Consider the following 26948-nt stretch of genomic DNA (forward strand, 5'->3'; position numbering starts at 1 on the left):
TTCTGCTGCCCTAAACTTCCACTCTGCATTTTATTTAGATGTTGTATTCTTCATTTCCTGTCTCAAACTGCTAGACTTCAGTATTATGAACTGTTAAATAGCTACCACATTCCACCCCAGAGGTGGCTGCTTAGCAATAGTGAGCAAAATGACATGTGGCTTTGATCTGGGATCCTTTAGGCTGAACGGTGTCATATAAACAAAAGAGCGTTATCATTTTCCAGTTTGAGTGTCCTTGCTGAACCATTCCCAATTGCTTTCCTCTCCTCCACCCCTCCCATTTCATATGCAACTAGTGCTTTCTGAAGGAGATTAACTCAATAAAGAGAATGCTTATAAAAATGACTGTATCTTTACGTACTATTCTTTCTAGATGGATCATTGGTGCTGCAGTGGTTAATGCGTTCTATTCCCCCAACCGAAATCAGATAGGTAGGTTTCAAACTATTTTGACTGTGCAGTGGAATTTAAGAATAATTTGTGTGTGTGAAGCAATTCACGTTAGCGGTGCCATGTGGTGGCCCATATGCAGCCCAGATTGAACATTTGTAGCACTCCTGGTGCAAGGTGAATGGGCTGTTCTGCTCCAGCCTCTGTTTTGCTGATGAATATTCAACTCACTTAAACTTGGCAAAGTTGTTTACATTCCATCATTGAAATAACCTTGTGTTTGACAACCTAAAAGCCACAAAGTGATGCCAACTTCAGGGAGTAGTGAGCATTCACCATGTATTTGAGGCTGTTTAATGTCTCCGCATGCCTGGGAAACTTAAGCGATGCTCCCGGCTTCGTTGTTTGCGCAGATGGCACTGAAATTATTTTTGAGAGAGACACAAGACTGAAAGCTTGCCTCAGCTAATGGGACATCAAACTCGTGAGAGCTTCCAGATCTGTAAAAGCTGTGACCAAAACATCCTTCTTTGGATTGGGCCCATATGGGATGCTAAGAAGTCCCAACTCCTCCTACAAATACTCTTTCTTCCCCCCTTCCACACACTCCCTGGCCACTAACACCAAGGCTCATTGTATCTAGGGTCCAGAGCAAATGTACCTCCTGAGTTCTGGTTTGATTTTCACCGTGTTATAATTTCTGCTCCTGAATGGGAACTGGTTGCCTTTCCTCTCCTAGTGAATGGTCTGGGGACACAATGATCTTTCTTTACAGACAAGGAATGTGATTGCAATGTGGTTTTTTCACATTTTTCACTTATTAGAAGGCATCTTATTAAAATGCCCCATTCTAGAATGACTCATTTGCAGCATTCATTCCTTCTTGAAGGTCACATGCATCTCCTCTTCAACACGTGGAAGGAAGAATAAACCCGACTGCCAATATATTCGGCTTTTATGTGTAGTGTGGAGGAAGTTAGAGCTATTTTTTCCAAGGCTGTCGTGCAAAGTACAGTTGATACATAGTAGTAATTCCTCTGGAGTATGCTTTAAACATTACGCCTCAGTGTTATTTGTAGGCCGCATATGGTGGTTAACCTTTCTCTTAACAAAAATAAAGCAATAAAATATCCATTAGCTGCTCCATGCTACAAACTGAACATAGTTCATTGGGACAGCAAAGAGGAAAAAATGTACAGGTGACCCAGTATTCACATGTAATCGTAACCCAGGGTATATGGTGCATCTTTGAGTCAGATCTGCTGCCTTTACTAATAAATACAAAATTTTAACTACCTCTGTGCCAGCCCCATAAAATTTAATACAACTGTGGGTGAGGGAGTCAGTGTGAGGGTCCATTCTGCCTCCTACATCATTTGAAGGATTTTCAGTTCTGTTTAAAACCATTTTTTTTCTAATAAAGTATTGCCGTCTATATTAAATAGCCTTTTTTCAAACAACTTTTTTTTTTTTTTTGCAAACACTTGTTGGAATTGTAGACTTTTTTGTATTTCATGAAAAAAATCTGGATTTTTTCAATATTTTCTCTACATTTTATCAAAGATGTTATTGCAATTTTTTGTTTTGTTCACCCCAAACCTGCTTTTGTTAAATTTTCCAAAAACCAACCCACAAAAAACGACGACCCCTGCAAATGGAGCCTTTCTGAACATTTCAAAATGAAATCAGTTTTGAAGTGTTTGTGTGAAAACAGGTTTCATTTTGTGACCTGTCCTAGTTTGGAATGTTGACTCTCTCGTGATGACATTAGGAGCAGACAAAGCCAGGTTGATCTTCAGATCTGAGGCTTGGGCTCAGCTTGTCAGCTTGAGGGGGTGGAGGGAATTATCATTCAGCCTGTAACCTAAACGGTTCTTTGTTTGATTCCCTAAAAGGGAATAGATAAGGAGATTCTACTGTGTAATTCTAAGTCTCTTTTCTAATTATAACTGCACTTTAATGTACAAGATATATAAGACTAAACAAGCAGAGCTGGAAGGGAAATTATGCTGGGTTCTCAAATGGGAGACTTTATAGTTACAGATTTACTACATTTATCATTTAAGAACGACTCCTTGCACATGATCATCCTCAATGTGTTATAAGATGCATAAAACAAGTGGCATAAACAGAGGAAACATTTCCTGCTTGATCTGCTGCCAAAGGCTGACCCATCTACAGAGCACACACAGATGAAATTATCTGAACCTCTCTCTCTCTCTCTCTCTCTCTCATTTTGCAGTGTTTCCTGCTGGAATCCTTCAGCCTCCCTTCTTTAGCAAACATCAGCCACAGGCACTAAACTTTGGAGGGATCGGGATGGTAATTGGACATGAAATTACTCATGGTTTTGATGACAATGGTGAGAAGAGGCTAAAAAATTATTTAAGCAAAATCTTTCTTTTATAATTCCATCGATCACACAGTAGAAAACTAGATGTGGGTGGTAATAGTCTATCCGCTCTGACTGCTGTGATTGAAACACACACACACGCTGTAATAACAATACTACAGATGTGTGATTTGAGATGAATGATCCTGGAACCAATCAGGGAAAATGAATTTAAAGAAATGAATTAAATTAATGGCAATACACCAAAAAACCTGTTACTTTTACAGCAGTGAAGTATCAGAAACACTGTCAGTACCAGCCTGTGTGCTGCCTTTCAAAGTAAAATGAAATCTGTGAAATGCATTCTGGTGGCAGCACAGTGACACATAAAGTCTTGACCCACTTGTTAAAAAATAATTGATTTTGTCATTATCATTGACAGAGGCCTAAAATGGTTTTGAACCTTAAGAATCAATTCTGCTGCTTCTTTTAAAATAACAATAATAATAATAATAATAATAATAATAATAAATAATTCTTTATACATAGACTTTATTGAATGTGGCTTTTACTTCTATGGGCTCTATATAATTTAAACATAAAACACTTGCTGTAGCTGTCTAGATACAGGTCCATATTGAGCAAGAGGTGTGCTCTGAGCAACAGGAACAGACACACCAGAATCTTGGTCTTGGTTTGCTCCCTCTGTGGCTTTGGCAAAGCCACTTTGACCCTCAGGTTCCTCATTTGTAATTGCAGAGAGCACTTTCTGTATTTGCACCCCGGTTGCAAGGATTTAGTGGCTAATTAGGAATATTATTATTTGTATCACAGACATGCATAAGAGCTGTAATCAGGATCATGGCCATATTGTGCTGGATATTGTGTATTCTCATAGTAAGAGACAGTCTCTAGCCCTAAGAACTGATGTTCAAAATAGAGAAGATACGAGTGGGTGTAACAAAGACACGGAAGGGAGGCAGGCAGGAGACAAGGATACTAGGGAAAGGAAACATGTTTAGAAATTGCTCTGGTTAGACTGCTAAATGTAGCTATAGGAACTGTGTGCCAATATTTAAAGCTGGGAATCAGTCAGGGTCTCTGGACACACAGATCATTGCACCCTGAAACAGTCTCTCCTCCATTCTTTGCTTTCATGAACAGGAAGAAATTTTGACAAAGATGGAAATATGTTTGATTGGTGGAGCAATTTCTCAGCCATGCATTTCAAAGATCAGTCACGCTGCATGGTTTATCAGTATGGAAACTACACATGGGAGCTGGCTGGAGGACAGAACGTGAGTACACTCCACAGGATAGAGATTGGGTAGGATGCCTTTATGAATTAATTTAGCAGATGGGGAAAGCAATTAGTTTGATAACAATAGAGTCTTAAGCACTTGCTCCAAACTCTACAATCCAGGGTTTGAAGCTAGGTCTCTAGAGGTAAAACCACCCCAGTCTTAACTTTCTTATTTTCTTCCAAAGCTCCCAGCTCTAAACCAGTCCAGAAAATTAGGAAGCAGAGAGAAGACACCGATTCCTTCTTGATAACAAAAAAAAAGCTTGATTCCTACTTCCCCAGTTGTAGGAGTTCATTAGTTTTGTTTCTTCATTTATAATTTGATCTGGGGGGATTTAAAAAGGAGCACGCAAGTTTGAAGAGAGTGGTAGAACAGAGGAATAGGAAATATGTTTTTTCATCTTCCCCACATCTGTTCAGAAGATCTCTCTAAATGCATTCAGGTCTAAGGTAGTTTTGGTGATAGAACATAGAAAGAGTGAATGAGCAGAACCCACTAAGAGAGAAAAGCTCCAGGTCCATCCAAACAAAGTCAAATCCTAGCTCTAGACCTTCCCTAACCACATCCCCCTCTTACACTGCCTCAGCTGCCTTTGGGCTGACCTTTTTATGACCCTCCATCCCCCACAATGCTTTGCAGAGCAGGCAAACAAACCAAAGTCAAATACAGGGTTTTGCTTTAAAAGGAGGGTTTCCTTTTTAAATATAGCAACTGTTAACCCCCCAAACGCATCAAAAGGCAGAAAACTGAAAACAGAGCAAAAGAAAAAAAGCTGCTGTTCTACTGAATCAGCACATTTCCTCTCCTCCCCCCCACTTGCCCCTGCCCTGCCCCGCCCCGCCCCGCCCCTCTGAGCCCATGCCAGGTGCATGCCTTTAAAAGCAGATGCCTAAGCCCCATTTATACCAAAATGAAAAAGCCCCTCAGGGCTGGAGACTCTGAGTGGAGGATTGTGTTGCTGTGCTCTGTCAGGGTGAGGGGTGCCCTGGAAATACTGTGGAGATGGTGCTTCCTAAGCTGGGCTACCAGGCTAGTCTAGTAGAGTCATGGGCTGTAAAGGAGGCAACAGGACCCTAATGAATTGGGTTCATAGCTGCTTCTGCTGCAAGACCCTGTCAAGCTCTTAGGGCACAACTTGACATACCCCACCACCCTTTATACACAAAAGGGCTTGTCCCACTCTGAACTGCCCTGGCTGATGGAGAATATACCCCCGCAACAGCCTGTTTGCTGCTATTTTCCTAAACCTCTTCCAATTCTGATAGACCCTGTACACTTGACCCTGCTGCTTCCATAATGTTCGGTATTATTCCCTTTCAGTCTCTTTCTCCTCCACCATGGTGTAGTGTTGCTTCCACCCCAGAAGTAGCTGCACATCAGCAGACAGCGCAGTGTTTCTATTTCAACTTGTGAAATGCTTTTGGAGTGACAGACGTTACACACAATAACAAACAATTGCTCTGTTACAGGTCAGTGGAATAAGCACCCTGGGAGAGAATATTGCAGACAACGGAGGAGTCCGACAGGCTTACAAGGTAGCTCCTTAAAATACTGCGAGTCGGTTTTTGCATGAAAGCCAGAAATTGGTTAGAGCCAGCTGTGTTTATTTTCCTGAGGATGTGTTGGAAGTTACGGGCATCACTCCTGGGACTGAGAGGTGAAGTTTAATACCCGACCCAGGCAAAGTGTCCTGTGCCATAGGGAATTCAGTGAATGCCAATGCATAACAGTTCAAATGACCAATGCCCCGAAAAGGATCTGTGCAGGCTCACCCTAATGCCCATGTGGCTCCAACCGCAAGATCAAGAGTGACCACAACCATCCTCATTATCATTTGTAGTGCCTAGGCCTGAACCACAGACCAGCCCACACTGGGCTCAGTGCTGTGCAAACAGCTCAGGTGAACAAGCAGTATGGTAATAAATAGGCAGAGAAAAGGGTGAAAGAACCTGCCTCGCGCCAAAGCCCATCGGACTGAGATTCTTGCTTCAACTTCAATCAGCTTGTCAAATGGTATCTGTCACATGGCAACAGAGCTTGCGTTGCTTAGCAATGTGATTTTATGATAATGATGATTTTTAAAGCACAATGACATTTTTTTTTCTTCTTCCCCTCCCCAGTTTACTTTTCTTGCACTTTTCCTGCTGAAACTAAAGCCACATGTCAGGTGTGATGGGGAGACATCACAGCATTGATAGAAACATTGCATCATTATCAAGAGAAATACGGATCATATCTGTAAACAATCTCTGCCCCCAAATTCACAATAGAATCCAGCCCAAGTTGCCTCTGTTACTTCCCTTGCAAGTTTTATAACCGTTAAGACAGTGACACATAGAAGTTTCCTCCATCTTATTGCTATTTATTTTGCATGCTCCTCTGGAGCAGATTGAAAATGGCACTCTCTCTCTCTCTCTATATATATATATCAACAGCATCCTGCCCCTTCCTAAGAGAAGTGTTCTCAATCCTGTAAGTTATTTTCAGAGCAAGAGAAGGCACATTTGACATTCCAGGGGATTCCCATCCCACTGAGAGTGGGGCAATTCAGCCTAGCCTGTCCACCTTCTTTAGACACAGTAGATATCCCGCTGTACGTCTCCCTTGCTGTCCTGCAACAGCCAGGAGATGTGCCACTCCAGACACAAAAGAGAACCTCCTGCATCTGTGCCCTTCCTGCTTCTACACACAATGGCTGCAGATATGAGTACTGTAGTCACCAGTCTGAATGCTCCTTCCACTTAGAGAAAGTGTGGGATTGTGGAATGTAGTTACTGACATGAAACAGTTCTAAAGTTGTGGTAACTGTGATCTACCTGTATACCTATTAAAGGGATGGTGGGTGAATATATGGGGTCAGAGTTAAGGATGTTTATGTAACCTTACCTCTGCATTCCTTGATTTTTCAAAAAGATAAATATTCGGAATATCTGGGAAGCCTTTAAAATTAAACGTTAACTTTGCTGTAGAACACATTGGAAATATGGGAAACAGAGTGGCATGGTGGTAGTTAATGGCCCCTACAGTTCAATCTTCTGAGATGCTTTGCTATGAAACTTGTATTTTCACTGTTCACACTACCTTTAAAGCCTTTTGTTTGGGAATATCTATGTGAGTGAGAGGATATGGTAATAAAATGTTCAGATTTAACTGGCATGAGACACATTAAATTGTCTTCATTATGTCAATGGACCTAAAAAAAGAAAATTGGCCAATTAGCATGCAACAGTAACAGGTAATGGATTTAACTTTGTTCAGGGTTATTATCTGCTATTTTATGAGCAGTTACCTGAAGAGAGAGAGACAAAAGTGAGGAGGAAATTTAACTATCTGCTTTCCTTTTCCTTCCATGGTCATATGGAAAAGTCCCGGGCAATTTGCTGCTATGCTTGTATTTCAAACCACAATCAAGTGCATGCAGTCTAAGATGATTGCTTTGAGCTTCATCTGCATTGTCAGATGAATTTTTGTCAGGGCTTTTCAGAACAGTAGCATGTGTCCTACGTTGCCATTCTTGTTTGCTGTGCAACATGTGGTGAAACCCTGCTCCAGCAGAGTGCTGCACCATACTGTGCCACCTTTCTGGAGACTCCCAGCAGAGCTCCTGAAAATTCATGATAATTAAAGATAAGTCTTTTTAAGGTTAGAGATGTTAACCCAAGTGGGCTGCCCAAATTCAAAGCCAAGTAATTACATATGGCTGATCTAAAATTCCACCTGCAGTTCCATTTGGAGTTATTTTTTAAGAACATAAGTGCAGCCATATTTGGTCAGACCAAAGGTCCATCAAGTCCACTATCCTGTCTTCTGACAGTGGCCAATGCCAGGTGCCGCAGACAGAATGAACAGAACTGGTAATCATCAGGTTTTTCTTGTTTCCTCAACAGTTAATGCGCAGCAACACTTCAGAAACTGTTTCGGCCCAGAGGTGGCTGCTGATGTGCAAAGTGATCTTACTGTGTTTATATATAAATCTAAAGTTTACAAAGCCCGTTAGGATGGAAGGCTCTTTATGAGAATAGATACAAATCACTGCTTTCTAATAAAATCAATTACTAAAGTGTCCAAGGTAAAAGGTAACGGGACCATGCCTTTTTAGGCAGGATTTACCCTATCCGAACAGTGACATTCAGAGTAGCCATCATGTCTGAATGGGGAGGCCTCTTGCTAAATGAACTTGTGATCATTTATAGGCCTATTTAAAATGGTTGGAACGCGAAGGGAAGGAGCCAAAGTTACCAGGACTCGACCTGACTCACAAACAACTTTTCTTTCTGAACTTTGCCCAGGTAGGAACCCATTGGCTTTTGCCGAGAATTGCATGAAAATATAAACTGGATTATAAAAAGTGCTGAAGCTTATGGACCAAGAATGTGTCTGAATGCTCTTGAGCCTCACCAACCTGAGGAAACACCCTCCTATGGATAGGGCTTGTCAGCAAAGGGTCCTCTGATCCAACGCTGAAGATGGCTTAACTATTAGCATAGGTTTTTTCAACACCTTCGTAACAAGAGCATGATCGACACCTGGGGGAACATGGCATAGTGAAGATGGGGCTTTGGAGAAAACTGACTTCCCATGACAGGAGGTTTCTAGAGGACAATCCATTGTGTCAATATCTCTGAGGCCTCTCAAGGGCTTGATATCTTTGGTGAAATCCTGGCTTCACTGAAGTCAATGGCAAAATTCCTATTAATTTCAATGAAGGCAGGATTTCAGCAGTTGCAACTCCATCTAAATCAGGGGTTCTCAAATTGGGGGTTCTGGACCCCGCAGGGGGTCATGAGGTTATTACATGGGGGGATCATGAGCTGTCAGCCTTCACCCCACCCTGCTTTGCCTCCAGTATTTATAATAGTGTTAAATATATAATGTATTGGGGGGAGGGGAGGTCACACTCAGAGGCTTGCTATATGAAAGGGGTCACCAGTACAAAAGTCTGAGAACCCCTGATCTACGTCAGTGGAGCCACGCTCCCTTCCGCAGCTTGGCCTGCTAAATTACCCTGCTATTGATCCACGAGTTTTTAATCCTCTTCTTTGTTTTTAATCCTCTTCCAGGTGTGGTGTGGTTCCTACAGACCTGAGTACGCCAGCCAGTCTATAAAGACAGATGTTCACAGCCCTTTGAAATACAGGTGAGTCCTCAAGACTTGGGCTAGTACTGTATAACCTATTTCACCCCCTCACTGCAATGTATCAGGAGAGAGCATGCTTAAGCTGTTTTACACAGCTAGCAACTGCTTGCGAATGCTTCAACACAATCAAACTGGATTAACCCCCTCCAAGCAAATTTCTGCCAGAATTCCACCACCTTAGACACACCTGAAAAGAAACCCACTCCCGTATTGAGTCCAGGGAACTTGGCTGCACTGAGAAGCAGTACACTCCTTATCTGCATCCCACCCAGAACCCGCCATGGAAGAGCACAAAGACATGTGCCAGGGATTAGGCAATGCAGCAATACACCAGCCTGCAAAACTCATGCTATTACTTCTTCAATTAGTCCCCAGACATTGTTTTTAAAGTCTGACTGTCCACCTGAAAGAATAATTCTATTGCGTCATTTCACTGGATTGTCTTCAAGCTGGGTTTAAAACAAGCAAACTCATTCTTGTCTGTATAACTTCACATCAAGGGAAGGGGGGTGGTGTATGTGTATACACGTGTATATCTTTGAAGAATCCAGTAAGTAAAGGAGGTAAGGAAGAGTAACTTAAAAACTGCCATGCAGGCACAAGTGTCTATCCACGTCATCCTCATTGCCGGAGCAGGACCTGTGTCTAGACCGTACCCAGTGGCAGTGCTTGATGGTGGCTGGCTGTTCTTTGCAAGCATCTGAGGGCCATCCTTCTCCTTCATGGAGTTTGTTTCAGTATCTGGGCTCCCTTTGGCCTGAGCACTAGTTGTGCCATTGAGGATGCTGCATCTTGCCTTATACCTAGATCCTGCAACAATCCACCCGCCCAGACCCACTGGTTCCGTGCGGGATCGAAAGCCTGCCAGCATGAACCCAACTGCAGAATCATAGCCTGAGACTGTATAAGCCATCTGGGGTACAGATCATCTCTTAGTGTATGTGCCCACACAATGTAGACCTGAGTGAGACCTCCAGCCCTGATTCTCTCAAGGACATGCTTACGTTCTTTTCTGCACCGTGTCCTCTGCATGCTCCTGATGTACAAATAAACCCCTTTCTTTTTCTCCCTTGTGTTGTCTAGGGTGATGGGATCCTTGCAGAACTTTGAAGCTTTCTCTGAAGCATTCCACTGTAAGAAGGGCACAGCCATGCACCCTGTAGAGAAATGCAGAGTGTGGTAGCCAAAACAAACAATGATGCTGCTGATGATAATGCTTTGACTGCACAGTCTAAAAACTGAACTCATGTGGCTACCTGCTGAACGGTTCTAGCCAGTGACGTGCCTGATGTTTTCCTGTGCAGTGACAGCCAAGGTTAATGGTGCAGCTACTGTAGTCAGAATTAAAGAAGCTACAGCTGTCGGGCTTTTGTGGTTTGGCGGGAATGTATGCAGGCATCTCGCAATGTTGTCTGATTGGGCTGGATTGAAAGCGACAGTACACTTCAGGAGAAAAATGACTGTTTCAAATGACATCCTGACTGTTAAGATACCACATCAGGGTTACAAAGACTAGCTCTTTAAAAAATAAAAACCGCTCTATTTTTCAGTGAGGAATATTCATTTTAGTATGTCTTACAACTAATGAATCCTTTCACGATTCAGTAAGCCTGTCTGACTTTTCGCGGAGTTAATTATTTTTCAATATTCTGTTTCAGTTTCTAGTGCACTTCTCCCAAACCCAAGGGTAGAGCTAGTTAACTTATGTGCTGTCCACGTAACAGTCCGCTCACACCTCCATGACTGCTTTGTTGTAAGAGATTGTAATTTGTCTTGATATTTTACAAGGTGAGCTATATGTTCAAATACCTGCTGGCTGCTGAGTTCAAGCAAAGCTGAACCACTGTTTTTGCACTTCTTGTTTTGCTCTACCGGGCAAGTTTAACATGATCTCAACGCAAGGAGATGTAAAGAACTTTTAAAAGAGGAGATTCCCTAGCATTACCAAGGTCAGAATTACATGGGTCTCTTCCTCCCTTCAGAAATATATTTAAGAGGATTCTTATTCTTCCATTAAGGGTAAATATTTAGAATATTTTAGTGGCAAAAGCTTGTTGCTTAGTGTAAACAGCAAAACATTTACACAGGGAAACAATTATCTATTTTTAATCCTGGGCTTTTTTATTTTGCTATAGTCTGCTTTTAAAGATTGGATGTCATTACACTTTAAAAATGCACAAGTCTTGTTAATTTTTATATAAATAAAACTTGTACTGCAGCAAATTGTTCAGGCATTTATCTGTAGAAACAGGTCTGGATTGCTTTCTTCCATGAATGCTAAAATTTCAGAATAACTAGTACTGAAATGGGCAATCCTTTATATTGGACTTAAACGTTCTTCACTGAAAATGTTTATTTTTGGTATGTACCACTGGAAAGCAGGATACCTCCTATTCTTCATAATTTAACATTTGGTATTTGTTATCTTAACAGATGTCAAACCAAGTTATTAATGCATTTAGTCTCTATGTAATGCATAATTAAGAAAAGATTAATTTTATTTTTATGGAATGTGACTTACGCCCAGTGTCAGTAGCATTTTGCTAAGAGTTCTATTTTGTGGTTGAGTGTCCAGCTAGCAAGCAAGTTTCATCAGCAAAACAAATTAATCCCATCACCCCTTTAAAAAAAAATATTAGAACAATCTTCAAATTTAAAATCATTGAGTTAAAAACAAAAGATGCTGGAATTCACTTCATTAAATCAGCACTAATTACCAGTAGCAGCTTTATACTAGAGAGAAATGTCTAGCTGTCACTGAGCTATTTTACTATTTGACAGTAATAGTGTGTTCTTACCAAATTTAGTCTGGATAATATTTGCATATACATGTAATACATGGAGGAGTCTCTGCAACTTGAGCTCTTCAAACCACAATTTGAGGACTTCAATAACTCAGCCATAGGTTAGGGGGTTGTTAGAAGTGGATGGGTGAGATTCTGTGGCCTGCATTGTGCAGGAGGTCAGACTAGATGATCATAATGGTCCCTTCTGACCTTAAAGTCTATTGGCAAAATGAAGTTCATCTACAAATTGAGAGCATCTACTACAGCAGAAAACCCCTCATTCATTTAGTTTGAATTTCTAGATTAGAAGAGTTTATTTAATGACAAACCTATCTGCCCTTACCTCCTCCCTCCCCAACTCAGAGACCTTGTGCTTTCTCAGGGTCTAATTTCTCTCCTATGTACCACAAAGTCTATGGGAGCAGTGTATAGAAGAGAGAAAGCCTTAGTAACATGGGCAGTTGCCTTCCCTTATGTCCGTAAGCACCTTGTACCATTAGTTAGGGCCTAATCCTCAAGAGAAGGTGATCGTGCTCAGCACCACCTAGGACTGGCTACGCACACTGGTATTGCAGGAGGTATAAACAAGGACAGGATTAAGGCCTAGTAACATGCTGCTATTCACTGAGCATGGGCTATTTTCATACTTAGCTGTATTACATACTGGATATCAAACAAGCACCATATCCATTATTGACACTTGCTCAGGCCGAGGTAGCGAGTGCATACATGAGAATGCTACCTAAAGCTCCTGGGTTTGGTATTTATATACACATCAGCTGGAGAAAATGGGGGTTTAGGACCCAACCAACTACAGTGCTAGCTGGAGTGTTTAGACCTAAATGAGCTATGCAACTAAGAAAGGAAAATCTACAGCCAGATTCAAGCCATTTAATGAGGCTGGTAGAATCAAATGCCTTTGGAAGTCTGGCTTGGAGTGCCTAACTCCCGGGGAGGGGGAATCAATGCATGTTCGGAGCCTAAATATATTTGAGGATCTGGACTTTAAAATCTGGCTCAAGTCTAGAGTCATGAAACCAACCAGATGAGTCTAGAAACAAGCTTCTCTAGCCCTTTTTTAGAAAAGAAAATTTGCCTCCCCCCTCCTGCTGTAGAATGTACAAAAAAAAACCTTCCTCATTGAGTCAGTGACCTAAAAAGTCTACTTACTGAAATGACAGCTGCAGATGCAGAACCTGGCTGCCAGGCACTCTCTCCTGAGGTCTCTTCCACGTTAGTTTTCAGGGAGAAATAATTGGGGGACCTCTGGGTTTTACTGAAGTTTAACACCACACATCTACTTCCTATCAGCTAGTAGCTGAAGGCACTTGGTCACTACCAGCGAGGTAGGGCTTGTTCAATTAGCTTAGATGATAAAATACTGGGCATGATCCAGCTAAAGTGAAGTATTCACCTACCACAATAAAAATCTGTGTGTAGTGACAAGTTTCAATTACTCTTACTGTTAGGAAGCTGGATCTCATTTTCTTGGCAGTTAGATGTTCAATTAAGATAAAGCAGATGATTAAACACCATAAAGGTGGTTTAGTGGGAAGAAAACAGTGAAGGATAGCCCCTTCACTTGTTAAAATTAAAGCACCAAGATAAAACACATTTGTTAACTCCTCGGTTAACATGCAGTTCTTATGCCTGCTGTATATTAAATTAGATTCCATTTCTAATCAGCACTTTGTGACTCAATATACAATGGGAACCATACAGCATGCTACTGCAGCTACAGTTTAAAAAATTAACCAGATCGTCTCTTCTCTCATTTCATGAAGTTCCAGGCCAAGTATTCAGAGCTTTTCTCCTCCCCACCATTAGAAAGCTGTACCTATATACAAAGCTCAAGGCACTGGTATAGCACCAAAACACAGAAGTCTCAGCTCTACATTACAACAGCTTACAAAATATTTTCATTCACTTTATTTAAAAAACAAAAAAAACCTGCTTCTTTAAAACTTTGCTTTGACAGTGGTAGAGGCCTGAGTGCTTTTCTGCACTGCTGATAAATTAACCAGAATTGCATAGATGATGCAGTGTAAGATTTAAGATATTCATGTTGTGACAAGAGTGGATGTTTCTAAAGATCTGCTCTAGGAATTATTTGGGGGAAGCCTATGGCTTGTGTTATCAAGGAGGTCAAGACTACAACAGTCCCTTCTGGCCTTTGGAATCTATGACTAGACAAGGTTTGCAATTGGTCCTAGTTCAGAAATTGTGACCTCTTCAGGGTAGGGACCTTCTCTTGGCAGAAGTCAGAGTAGAAATAAAGTATCACCCTCAAGTTTTGACAGGTGAGATGCTGTATATGTTTTGCTGGGATCACAGGAAATTAACCTACATCATATTTAAATGTGCATCATTAATGTGTACAATAGTCAAGCTGGTCTTTCTCTGAGTGTTTCCTATTTCTACACTGTTTTTAATTAAGTGACTAATTACAAAGGAGTGTTAAGTACTTTGACAAATCAGCTTATTAAATCATTTGTGTACAGTTGCAGGTAGAATAATAGTCACTTTATTTGTCATGTTTATTGTCCATCTCCACTTACTCACCTTTTCCAGACCAGGAAACCTATTGCAATTAATTCACACAACAGAAAATGAGGACAGTTGAAGGTTAAACTCCATCATCAGCATGAGATGCCTACTCTTGGGTGTGTCTGCAGTTAGAATATGGCTCTTTAAATGCACCTAGCTGACCCAATAGCTGACCTTGCTCCAAGCTCATCAGCTAATGGACGCTGGCTTTAGGAGAAGGAAGGCATCAGTGCTTTCTCTGGGCTCTGGTATTCTTTGCTCCTTGGAGCCTGGATTTGATGACCATAGAGGCTCATATCCAGGAGTTTTCCTGGGACATATGGATTATTTAGGGCTAGTGTTAAAGTTTCATCATTAGGAAGATTGTGAGGGATAGGTAGGGAGATGGAAGGAAGACAGGGCTGCTGGGCTTTCCTCAGTCTTTTGAATGGCATGTGGTGCCTGTTAAATATTTACCTACAAAATCTATTTCTCTGCACTAAGGAAAAAAATCTTGAGTCCACTTTTACTGTAGCTTAGGTTGAAGCTAGAGTAAAGGGTCTATTTGGGCACCAGCCTCAGATAGAAAGTACATAGTCTTGGCTCTTATTAGATGAAAGAGCATGCTGTGTGCTGGGTGCATGCAGCAGCATGATCTCCACCTGCTGTTGCACCCCAGCGTATGTATTCAACAGCCTACTTCAGCTAAGACACTGAGTTAAGCTGCCCTCTGACCAAGCTGACACTGGCCCAGCTTTAGAAGTGTGTTCAGGTACTCTGCCCACAGTTATCTGTAAGGCTCTTCTGTTTTAATGCCCTTAAGAAGGGTGAAGTGTTCACACAGATAAAGTTAAGTCACCACCACCACTTGCTAACGAAGTGTTTCTGCAGAGCAGGACAAGTATAATGTGGGTGGAAAGGACTTCTAACCAAGGAAGAAAGCTAATAGGGGAAGTTGATAAACTATTAGCACTGGCCATGAAGCCAGAGGCTCTCCTTGTCTCAAAATCCTCAGACGATACTCTTGTTCACACCTACCGGTCACCTGATCAAAGTGATCCAATGGGAAAGCCATCAAACTAGCTGCTATTGGTTACAATGTTGAGCAACAGGGAAAGCTTTGTTATGCTCATCCAAGACAGCCTGACACAGCACTTTGCTTTAGGGCATTTACTCACACTTCAGTGATTTGGCCATTATACAAAAGTAAGACTATAGACAGTGCGGTGAGATTACAGCAACTATGAAGTGGTAGAACAGAGAAGGTCACCACATTGGCTTCTTTCTTGCTTAAAGAAATTGCTCCCTGCTCCTCTCCATCATCTGGTACAGGCCTCTTCATCGCACTGTAGAGAGACAGACAGTCATTGGGTTAGCAAAGTGCCTCCCTCATGCCCAAGGGGAGGTGGGACAGGAGAAACACCCAGGAAGTCCTACACAAAAGAATTTTGCTCCTTTTACTTCTCTACCCTTGTCCCCCTTTTCTACCCTCTCTAAACCACTAGGTTAGAACCCAGCTTCATCTCATGGCCTCCATAAAGGCACTTGTACCTGGAATCCACTTCTGGACCTGAAAAACCAGGCTTCCTCTGCCAGGCCAAACAAACCCTAATCCACCCTTCCTGGGCTCCCTACACAGGTTGCTTTCCTCCTCCCTTAAAGCACAAAGACCTTCAAGCTGTGCACTTTCATATGCAGCAATGATGGCTGCCTTTAGCTTCCTGGTTGTCCACTTCCAGCAGGAATTCTGTCAGCTTATGGGTGCAAGCCATGGGAGACATGGACTTGTCTGCCAAGCCCAGCACATCTGGTCGGCTGTACAAACAGAGCAAGAGGTAGGCGTCTGTGACAACTGCAGCAATACTATCAGTCTAGGATTTGTTATTCTACTCAACAGGACTGATCCTGGAGCGAATAAGTCTTGGCCTATTTCTCCAAGAACACGAAGTAGTTTACACATTTTACCTCATTTGAAGAAAACCCCAGAGTCACTACAAGTTCACAGTATCTAGTGGATGGAAGGAAATTAGAGTTTTGACCAAGGAAGTTATGAACCCATGTTCTACAGACTGTCTCTCTAGTAGACCCTTAGTTGAGTTGCAGTAGCAGCCTAGTGTCTCAAGCAAGAGACTAGAGTGCACATATCCCAAGAAAACAAGGAGAAGCGTTTGGTTTTTTTTTGGCAGGGGAGGAAGAGGAGAGAATTGTTCTGCCCTGGGGCCCAGAGTTGCTGTTGCCAGGCCTGAGGAACAGTTCAGGTCAGGGAGCAGTTGCATGGTTGACAGTTTAGTTACTGTGGAACGAAATGATTTTGCAGAAAGGTGCCATTAGGGGCAAGTGCCAGAACTGCTATTACAAGTGATAGTTAACACACACCAGGGAGGGGTTTGTTCCAAGTCACCACAGCACGTGGACATTACTACTTGATTTTTCCATGGACATTAAGCCTCCCACTTACAGAGGAATCATCTGAGTTTGAGTGTGTGCCAGCCAAGTATTTAAGCCCAGCCAGTCATCTGCCCTTCCTTTGAAATCCCTACTCACACCACCTCCTTTTAGGCCTACTGCTGGCTCGGCCAGTCTAAAAGCACCTTCCTCTGGTAACTGGAAGCACTGTAGGTATCACTGAGGCTGCCGCCATTAACCTTAATGAAAAATTTGTTGGAGGGCACTGGGAGGCTAAGCTGTCAGTCACATATCCTGGAGTCTCAGAGGGAAGCATTAAAGGTGATTGGTCCCTTCCTCTCCTACCCTCACACATCTGAAGTGAGGTTTTTTTACCCACGAAAACTTATGCCCAAATAAACTGTTAGTCTTTAAGGTGCCACCAGACTCCTTGTTTTTGTGGATACAGACTAACATGGCTACCCACACAGTCACTAACTGTTCTACTCACTCGTGGGAGAGCCTGATTTCTTTGGAAGTCAGGCACCAAGACTTCTCTTTCGAAGTCTTGGATGCTCAGCAATAATTAGTGGCACCTACAAATCTTGACTGCAAGGGGCTATTTGAGCTAATGCTACAGAAATCCTGGGGACAGTTTTGTAATGCAGTTTGCCTGTTCCTCTGTGCTCTGTTCCCAGAAAACATGACCTTTAAGAGCTGCCCAGTGATTTCCTAATCCTCTTTAGCAGCAAGCTGATGGGAATCTCTGTCCTTGCCACACCTCTGCTAGAGGGTTTTCACACAAACAGTGAAGGGAAAGCAGGCATAGTGACCACTATGCTGTTTGTGTGAAAACTGGTAATCCAGTAAAGGTTAGAATGCTGACCCACTAAAAGTCACTACAGGTTGTGTTTTATTAAAGTTAGCTATAAAAAAATTAGGCAAAAGTAAATACCTTGGAGCAGTGTGAGGGAGCTTTTTGTTGGAAAAGGAGCTGACATCTAAACTCCCCATAAACTGGACAGAAAGAGCCCCTGGAAGTCTGGCTGGTGATTACTCAAAACCATCTCAGACTGTGGGTAACTATATCTGGAATGTCCTAAACTTATTGCTTATGTCTGTGTATGCTTAATATCTAATTGTAGTGTTAAATAAGAGCATGTTTACTTGTATTAATCATTTTATCAGACAAACTGCTGTGTTCCCATGGATTTATTTCTGATACTGCCTGGAGTGAAACGGTGAAGTTATCACTGATTTGGGTTCTGAAAACCCCAGGTAACAGCATGAGGATGGCTGGAGCCTCTAGCAGATCTAAGGGAGTGGGAGGAGACAGTAAGCTCAGGACTGCAGCAGGGGTGTTTTAGGAGGAAGAAGGGCACTGGGGGCAAGGAGTCCCAGGCTCTAGCCCCACCAGCTCCAGAGCTGGCTGAATAAGAGGAAAGTTCATTAGGATTGAGTCACCTTTTTGAAAGCTCAAGACATTTTGCCCAGATTTAGGCACAGAGGCAGTGTCACACTGCTCACCCAGCTCTCCCCTCCCCTAAAGGGTCTGAAAAGCACATGGAGACTCTTGGGTAGATGTGCTCCTTTGAGCTGGATTATAAGGCAACTGTAGCATTGCTGTGGGGAAGGCACAGATTTAGTCTCACTCTTGCTCTAGCTTTGCCAAAGATCCCTGTAGAAGCTCCATTTCTGCTCAGGTCTAGACTTCAGAGGAGTCACGGTAAAGACTAGCAGCAGAACCTGATCCTGGTCTCCATATTAACCCTCTCTGGAGGGCACAGCAGGGGTCTAGGTTCTAGAGGGCGTGGGGTGAAGTGCTAGGCCACCTGGTCCATTTGCATTAAGAACAGACACATTGCAAAGGATTCATTTGGGCTACATTTCCCTCACCCCCCGATTTTTTCCTTGACTGCAGCAGATCCACTACTTTTCAAGCATCTCTATGGGATAGTCTTGAGTCTGGTAGCGAACGGAGAGTGAGGGCTTGTCTACACAAGCAGCAAAGCACACTAACATGACTATACAGACCCTGCTGGAGGGCACTGAAGTCCCCTAGTGTGTTTTAATGTAGGCCTGCTCAAAGTGTAGTCTCTCTTGGCAAACAGTAGCAACATCTACTTCCTGTTATTTGGTAAGAAAGAGCACCAAGTTAAAGCACACTGGGGAACTCTGAGTGTGCTCCAGCAGGGTCGACACTGATCAGTCAGTGCACTTTAGCAATCACATGTCTGGAGTGCGCATTCCTCTCCCATGGAGACAGGCTTGGTTTGCTGTTGGTATAGTGCTCCAGGTAAAGTTTGGAGTGAGGTGGCTCCAGCAGGTTCCTTCATTTTTAAAATGGTAGCTCAGTTTCCAGCATTAGAGGAATAATAGCTCTTACCTGAGGTTTCACACCCTCTTTAACACTTGCCGAGATCCCAAGGGTTTTGATGATGGTTTCCAAGGGAACATAGTCACCAGGTGAATCCTGTATAAAGTGCAGGAGCAATTTCTCTCCACCTGAAAAAGGACAGGATGTATTTAGGGTCATTACGAATGACAAGCATTGGCAGCAAGGCAGACAACGGATGTAGCCGTTAATAAGGGGATCACTGACAGCCAGTCACATTCACATCAAAACTGGAACGGCTCACATGCACCCCAATGAGAGTGAATCACAGACTGCAGAACACTTGAGGGGTGAGATCAGATTTCCCTCCATGCCCCATTCAAGCCTTCGCAATCTCAGGGCTGAGTCTACACTAGAACTGCTACAGCCGCAGATGCTCTACATCGATGGGAGAGCGCTCTCCCATCAAATTACTCATTCCATCTCCCCGAGAAGCAGTAGTTATGTCAATGGAAGATGCTCTTCCGCTAACATAGTGCTGGCTACACCAGAACTTAGGTCCGTGTAACTCACATCACTTGGGGAAGCACCTCTGAGCAACTTAAGTTATACTGAAGTAGAGCGCTGGTGTGTACGAGCCCTGTGTCTGCCAGCAAACTGCACTGACCCATGTGCTCATGTGAATTCAATGCAGCAGTTCTAGGGTAGCATGGGGCTTTTCCTAAAGCCTGCAGGAACACTGACATTTCCAACAGTTACAAAAACCTAGCATCACTACCGGGTTGGCAAACAAGTAGTACAGGTGTGTTCATCACAAGTGTTTGCCAGCTCCCCTTTGAGAAGTCATTCAGAATATGTTCTGCTGCAGAATGGAGAGCAGTGACATACGAGTGTGACTTGAGACCCAAGCAAGCCCTGTACAAAGTCTAAGTTCTATTTTATTAAAGAGGAAGCAGCATGTACTTTACTCTGAGACATTCTATACATCCAACTGGGACAGGTGCACTCTGGATTTCCTGTATCAGAGGGGGAGCCATGTTAGTCTGGATCTGTAAAAGCAGCAAAGAATCCCATGGCACCTGATAGACTAACAGACATTTTGGAGCATGAGCTTCCATGGGTGAATACCCACTTCATCGGATGCATGTCTGGATTTCCTCTTGCTTTACACTCCAGCATCTAAACATTAAGATATAACATAGTTCCTCTGTTTTCTGTAGAAGGGGCAGCATTTTAGCTAGGGAGTTTTAAAAACAAAAGTTACATTTGGTGTTAAGAAAAGTGTTCAGAGAATGCTCTCTACCATACTGCCACCGGGTGGTAAGAGCTGGACCCAATTGGAGAATGCAGCATTAGAGAAAGCTATGCCATGTTGTGGGTGAGATCTCAAAAAAGGCTTACGTACGTTCAGCTACAGACACCACAGCATGGACAGCTCCCACTGCAGAGATGTGCCAGGGCTCTGCATCAACTCCACTATTGGGGAGGTGCCACGTTTCAGCCAGAAGCGATTTCCTTCCCAGGCAATAGCAACAGCAAGTACAACTGAAGTCAAACACTTGAAGCATTATGCAGGCCATGGACCTGCCAAGCAGTGCTGGGTCAAGGGCTGATCTTGTTTGCAGGCAGCAGGAACAACTAAAAAACACTTTCCAGGGTCTAAGAAAGTATAAAAAAGTGACTTAACTGGCCTAACTAATGCCATGAAAGACCTCATTAAATAGTTAGCAAGGATGGCATCCATCCTTGCTAACTGATACATCTAACAACTCAGATGCTTGCCTAGCAGTTTTTCCTTTGTCAGGTTTCCACACCACCCTACTCCATTAGCTGCAAATCCTCCTCGCCCTCAACCCAGTTGTCTTGCCTCCCTGAGGCAGGATTTCAATGTGATGGCTTCTAAAGCCTTCTCCAGGCATCGGCTCTTCAACTAGGCAAACTGCTCCAAGCTAGTCATCTAGAAATGTGTGTCCTTCACCGGCTATGGCCAGTTACCTGGTAGTTTTGACAGATGGATTCACATTTATTTACCTTGACTGAGTATTATTGTTCCTCCACTCTGCAAGAGATCACCACTCAAGTTCCCTAGGATGCCGTCCGCATTTGCCTGAGGGAAAAATAAAGCCCAAAGTTCATTGCGAGTGTGATTCAAAGGCCTCGTCTTGAGGATGCTCAGGGCCCTCTCAAAACCCACTCAAACCAGTGGGCAGAAGGGTCCCAGATGCACCCACTGAAGTCATCCAAGTGCTCAGCACAAGTCTGGTCAGGCCTTTAGAACAGGGGCTCTCGACCTTTCCAGACTATAGTACCCCTTGCAGGGGTCTGATTTGTCTGGTGAACCCCCAAGCTTCACCTCACCTAAAAACTGCTTGCTCAGAAAAACTGACAAATACAAGTGTCATAGCCACACTACTGCTGACAAGTTGTGTACTCTCACCATAGAGTTATAAAATATATCAATTGGAATATAAATATGTACTTACATTTTAGTGTTTATACTGGTCTATAGGCCATAGAAGTCATTGTATGAAATTTTAGTTTATACAGACTTCGCTGATGCTTTGTATGTAGCCTGTTGTAAACCTAGACCAATATCTAAACACGTTGATGTACACTCCCCCCGAGAACACCTCTGAATACCCCCGGGGTACATGCACCCTCTAAAGCAGTGGTTCTCAACTGGGGTACATTTCCTACTATCTAGGCTCTCACCTTCGTGAGAACTTCTCGAACTGGTTTCCCCAGAGCAGCAGGAACTATACTCAAGGCATTGTACCTGGGGGGAAGAAAGGACATGTTGGTTATCCTCTGCTACCTTAATTTAGCTTAGTCAATGGAGCTACACCAGTTTACACCTGCTGAGGATTTGACCCCAATAATTAAGCTCACAGGGAGATCAGCACTCATTCCATGCAGCTTGCTATTGAATGTTGTCACATTAGTCAGAGGTTCTCCCACTTCACTGTCCTGCAACTCACTTGGGACAAAGTTACTACATGACCCCATGGTGGTGGTGGGGGGGCAGGGAGAGGAGGCTGCAGCCTAAGCCCTGTGACCCTGAGTGAGCGGGCTGCACAGGGGGGGAGGGAGGGGAAGAAGGAGAAAGCTGGATTTGACTCATTGTAATGAACACCCTAAGCACCACCACGGATCCCTGTGGTCAGTGCGTTCCAGCACACCAGCATGAGCTAGCCAGAAGCCACTGCGCTCAGGATCTCGCTGGTATGCCCAGGCTTTCAGTTTTGATCCAAGAGCCCTTGTATGTTTGCCTAGGTCTCAAACCAAGTACAGTCACTTAACCATTAGAACTACACTGGGACAAAGCTGTCTTCTCGGTCGGAGGAGGGGGTGCTGCCTTCTGCTATAATGGGCCCCAGTCATCTTAGCTATGTCCCTTCAAATTGCTTTGATTAAGGGCTGAGGTTCTCTTAGACTGGGGACAAGAAGTCAATAGGAGCCACACACCTTTTGAAACCCAGGTCATCGTAGCACTGCTTAGTCTCATCAAGATAGAGTTCTGGAGAGGGAAAAAAGGTGAAGTTAAAAACAACTAGGGAGGATGTGCCATCTCAGCAGTATTTGTTTTATGTCAGTCTGCAAAAAAAAAAAAATAGCAGCAGCCAGCAAAGCAGCTCATAGTCAAAACATGACTAGTCTCTAGAACAAGCTCACAAAATAGCACCATCATCCAGCAAGATATTGCCTCAAACCTAGTTGTCTCCCCCACCCTTCCACCCATGCCTATAACACATAGAAGAGAGCTTCCCCGAAAGCTCCCTCCAGACACATCACCAATACATGTGCTTCCAGGCACACACCCCTGTAGTATCTACAGGCCATCTGTGGCGTTGCATGAGGATCCATGGCACAGAGTTTTATACTGAAGGGCGTGGCATGAATGTTACTCAGGAGACTGGTCCAGTAGCTTGGCATGGAGGCAGCACATTTTGGGGTATGGACAGAGGGAGAAAAGAGGGGTACTCAGCAGTGGAGCTCAGGCAGGAAATCAGGTTCCACAGAGCTAGTCAAGAGTGGGACAGATCTGCAGATGCAGGTAATCAGTAGGGAAGGCAATGGTTAACATGGAACCAGAGACAAGCAGGTGACTAAGCCACCTTCACAACCCCCAGATTCTGGCCCCGGCACTGCACTCGGCTGGGCTTAGTACAAGTTAGCAAGCTAGCAAAGATGCTCAGCTCTGAAGTCTGGACTGGCAGTCCCAATTTTAGAGGTTGGAGAAAGACATTTGCTGGAAGCTGAAGTTAACCACAGAACACATACAGCAGGCTTCCCCATGCAGCTCTTCCAGTCAGACTGGGGCTGGTTCTAGAGGATATGCCCCAGGGGCAAGGCAGACTCCATGGCCACCATGTCCTCAGCCTCTCTGCTGAGACTCCCAGCAATGCACAGGTTTTGTCCACCTGGTTATGCAAGTACAGTATCATTTAACCTTCCAAGCAGCTGCTGATGCCAGGCCCGCTGAAGGCAACTTTTTGGAGCCATTAAATACTAATTACACCTTGTTCACACCCTTCAACTCATGACTGCCCAGCATACACAGGAATGAAATACAAGAACAATTCTAGCATGGAAAAGGGGGTGTCACTTTGTCAGAACTCCCTGGGGCTAGTCCTAGCTCTGCCCTCAGCTTGTTGGGAGTCCCATTTAAGCTCCCTTGCTCCAGTTCATGGTTGCCATGTAGCCACCTGGCTACACAACCCACCATAAATAAGTGAGGTTCAGCCAGAGGGCAGCACGTCTGGGCACGAGGGGTTGTGCTCAGGGCAGGCCTGCACTCTGGCTATTCCCCAGCTGACAAGGACCACAGCACAAGTTAGGGCAGCCCCAGGATAAGGAGGCATGATCAAGACAAGTTTGCAGATAGATGCGGATTTTGGTAAATGATCAGTTCGATCTGGTCTTTAGCTGTGACACTGGGTACCTTCTCCAGACCCAAGGAAGAGCACTGGGCAGCTTGAGCACTCATCTCTCTCACCAACAGAAGCTGGTCTAATAAAAGATATTACCTCACCCGCCTTGTCTCTCTAATTTCCTGGGACCAACACAGCTCCAACAACACCGCATCTCTCACTTAATCACTTCCCCTCCATTGCAGGAACCTCAGGCCTTAAAGCACCCCAGTCCCTCCTATTCTCTGCCTGTGGCACGTAATTGTGGAGTCTCCCTTGGGCTGTAAGACTTTGGTCTAATTTCAGTTGCTGGGTGGCTTATGACACACTGGAGGGTAGGCTGGGTGATTTGGTCGTCCCTTCTGGCCTTGAACTCTGAGCCTCTGCACTCTAGGTTTTGCATGAGCACAAGGCTGAATAAAGGCTCCTGTACTTGCTTTCTGAACTGGGTGCAGCACTTCCCTAGATGAGACAGGAGAGCTCAGAAACTCTTGGAGGGGAAGTTCCCACCCCCTCGTCCTACCTCCTTTGAAGTAGTTCCCATCGATGAACTCCTGCAGGCCTACGCTCTCCGGCCCAACTCCGATCAGGCGGACGTTGTGACTGTTCAGCAAATCTTCCAGTTTGCTGGTCTCCTTGGCAATCCAGCGGCAAACCTGACAGCCAAACCGCCGCAGGAAGAGCACCACACATGGCTGGTCCCGCCACAAGGCCCGCAGCTCCACCACCTACAGAGAGGCATTACCAGTAGCCACAAGGCCAGCACCAGGAACACATCCTAACAGAACTTTCAGGTTATAGCAACCTCAACAAATTCAAGGGCCACTGTCCACTGACAAACTCATCAGGTGGTTTGTTTGAAGAGTTAGGAGGAGTTTCCAGTACAGTATTAGAGGGATCATTATCTCTGCCCCTACTTTGTGGTTGTCTGGTTTTAGAGAGAAGAGGAGCAGAGAAACATGGCGTGAAAGGCACCCAGAGAGGAAACGGGCTGTGCCTAGAACACCATGACAAGGCCTATACAGAAGAGGCCTATACTCAAGCCTACTCAGCTCCTAGCATTGGGGCCAAGTTAACAGGAGTTCTCAGTGGAGCTGAGCATTGCAGATAATAGCGCCTCTATCTGTGGGTCTAAATGAGAGCTGAGCACTTTTGAAAATCTGGCCAATAGCAGTAGGGCCGGTGCTTCCATTTAGGCGATCGCCTAGGGCGCCAGGATTATTGGGGGGCGGCAACAGGCAGCTCCGGTGGACCTCCTGCAGGCGTTCCTGTGGCAGCTCCACCGGAGCCGTGCAACCAGCGGACCCTCCGCAGGAATGCCTGCGGCAGGTCCACAGGTCCATCGGAGCCACGGGAGCAGCGCACGGGGTGGCGAAATGGCCATGCGCCTAGGGCACCAAAAACACTGGCTCCGGTCCTGAGTAGCAGATAAACTGATGAGGGGTTTCCCTCTGAAAGATTAAAAACAGGATGCTCACTACTAGAATAAGGCAAGCTTTTTTTTTTTTTAGACAGGCAGTATTATTACACTGACTCATGTCCTTTCCACTTGGGGTGGAAGGAGATTAATAATTATTATTACTACAAGTCTGAAAAACAAAACAAGAATCACCCACCCCATTAACCAGGGCATTTAACAGCACCTGCTGAGGTTTATTAGGGACACATGATCAAGATCATCGCCCTGCTAGAGTGAGATAACTCATTTACTGCCCAGCAGTCTAGTGTTAAAGAAGGCCAAAGCAAGGCACAGCTGGCTGAGGATTAAGTTGGTTGGCCTGTGCAAACAAACAAAAACGCACCGACCACAACAACATGGTACAAAGAGATTTAAGGCGTGTCTAAGGAGACCAAGAGCCTTGAGAAACAATCAGCATTTTCATAACTGATTATAAAACATTTTCACTGCGTGTGTCCTTCCCTCTCGCCCCGCCCCCGTTCAAAGGGGTTTTATCCCGTTTCAGATGCGGAGAGCTGCCTTTCCTGGCCGGGAGGGCAAGGGACGGGGGCAGCGGGAAGGAGACGGGCTGGACTGACCCTAACCCAGGGACCCCTCGCCAGTGCTAGCTCAGGGCCCAGCCGGGCATAGCCCCGGGGAGCGAGCCGCGCCCCGGGGACCCCTCTCCCCCCAGCCGTGCTCCTCAGGGCCAGGAGAGATGCGGACCCCACCACATCCCCGGGGGTAGCCCCCCAACCCCGCTCCGCCCTGCTCACCTGCCCGCTCACTGCGTGCTTCAGCGTGTGGGCTCCCACCTTGGCGAGATCCACCGCGGCCATGGTCAGCGGCGCCTGTAACGCCCCCGCTCCCGGCCGGTCCCTTATAGCGCCCGGCAGCGATCAGCTGATCCGCGCAAGCCCGTGACCCTGCCGGACGAGAGCCACGCCTTTCTCATCTCTATGCATGAGCTGCCAGCCAATCAGCGCCTGCGGGCAGGGAGAGGCTCCTCCCAGGGGCAGTATGGGCGGGGCTAGAGACAGCTGGGTCAAGGAGGGGCGGGGCTGGGGGTGCAAAGGTGGGCAGTGCAGGGAGCGTCTGCGGGGGAAGGGCCAGGGGGGTTGTGCAATGCTTGGCTGGGGTGACTGGGCTAAGGAGCATGGAGCAGTGATTGCAGAGGCTGAGCTGTGCCATGTCCCATGGGGGAGGCAGGGGAGGATCAAAGACCTGGAAGGGACCTGGAGAAGTTACCCAGTCTAGTCCTCTGCACTCATGGCAGGACTAAGTATTATCTAGACCATCCCTGACAGGTGTTTGTCCAACCTGCTCTTAAAAATCCCCAATGATGGATGGTCCACCATCTCCCTAGGCAATTTATTCCAGTGCTTAACCAGCCTGATGGGAAGTT

General features: G+C 44.8%; 2 protein-coding genes across 3 annotated transcripts in view; one reads left to right on the plus strand and one right to left on the minus strand.

Moving 5' to 3' along the window:
* Positions 1-12165, plus strand: part of MMEL1 (membrane metalloendopeptidase like 1) — a 48306-nt gene extending 36141 nt beyond the window's left edge. For both annotated transcript variants that reach the window (XM_050931965.1, XM_050931964.1), the window contains exons 17-23: positions 374-432; positions 2633-2752; positions 3887-4020; positions 5496-5561; positions 8220-8315; positions 9087-9163; positions 10247-12165. In XM_050931965.1, coding sequence (XP_050787922.1) covers positions 374-432; positions 2633-2752; positions 3887-4020; positions 5496-5561; positions 8220-8315; positions 9087-9163; positions 10247-10346 — 652 coding nt within the window. In that variant the 3' untranslated portion in view covers positions 10347-12165. The remainder of the gene's footprint in view (positions 1-373; positions 433-2632; positions 2753-3886; positions 4021-5495; positions 5562-8219; positions 8316-9086; positions 9164-10246) is intronic.
* Positions 12166-15630: 3465 nt separating this feature from the next.
* Positions 15631-26477, minus strand: PRXL2B (peroxiredoxin like 2B). The gene is made up of 7 exons (XM_050931967.1): positions 26320-26477; positions 24629-24833; positions 22661-22712; positions 21908-21971; positions 21227-21302; positions 19247-19365; positions 15631-15821 (listed from the first exon to the last, which is right to left on the minus strand). Exons 1-7 carry the CDS (start codon positions 26380-26382, stop codon positions 15795-15797), a joined length of 606 nt encoding a protein of 201 aa, XP_050787924.1. The 5' UTR covers positions 26383-26477; the 3' UTR covers positions 15631-15794.
* Between the last annotated feature and the right edge of the window lie 471 nt (positions 26478-26948).

This window comes from Gopherus flavomarginatus, chromosome 21, assembly GCF_025201925.1.
Source record: "Gopherus flavomarginatus isolate rGopFla2 chromosome 21, rGopFla2.mat.asm, whole genome shotgun sequence".
In the NCBI taxonomy this organism is placed as follows: domain Eukaryota; kingdom Metazoa; phylum Chordata; order Testudines; family Testudinidae; genus Gopherus; species Gopherus flavomarginatus.

Bases quoted from the DNA above. Each gene is read 5' to 3' on its own strand.
- PRXL2B (XM_050931967.1), bottom strand. From the start codon at position 26,382: ATGGCCGCGGTGGATCTCGCCAAGGTGGGAGCCCACACGCTGAAGCAC. The intron at 22,713-24,628 runs GTAGGACGAGGG...TTCCCTCTCCAG, and splicing joins TGGGAACTACTTCAAAGGAG to AACTCTATCTTGATGAGACT. The intron at 15,822-19,246 runs GTAAGAGCTATT...GTCTCTCTACAG, and splicing joins AAGAGGGTGTGAAACCTCAG to TGCGATGAAGAGGCCTGTAC.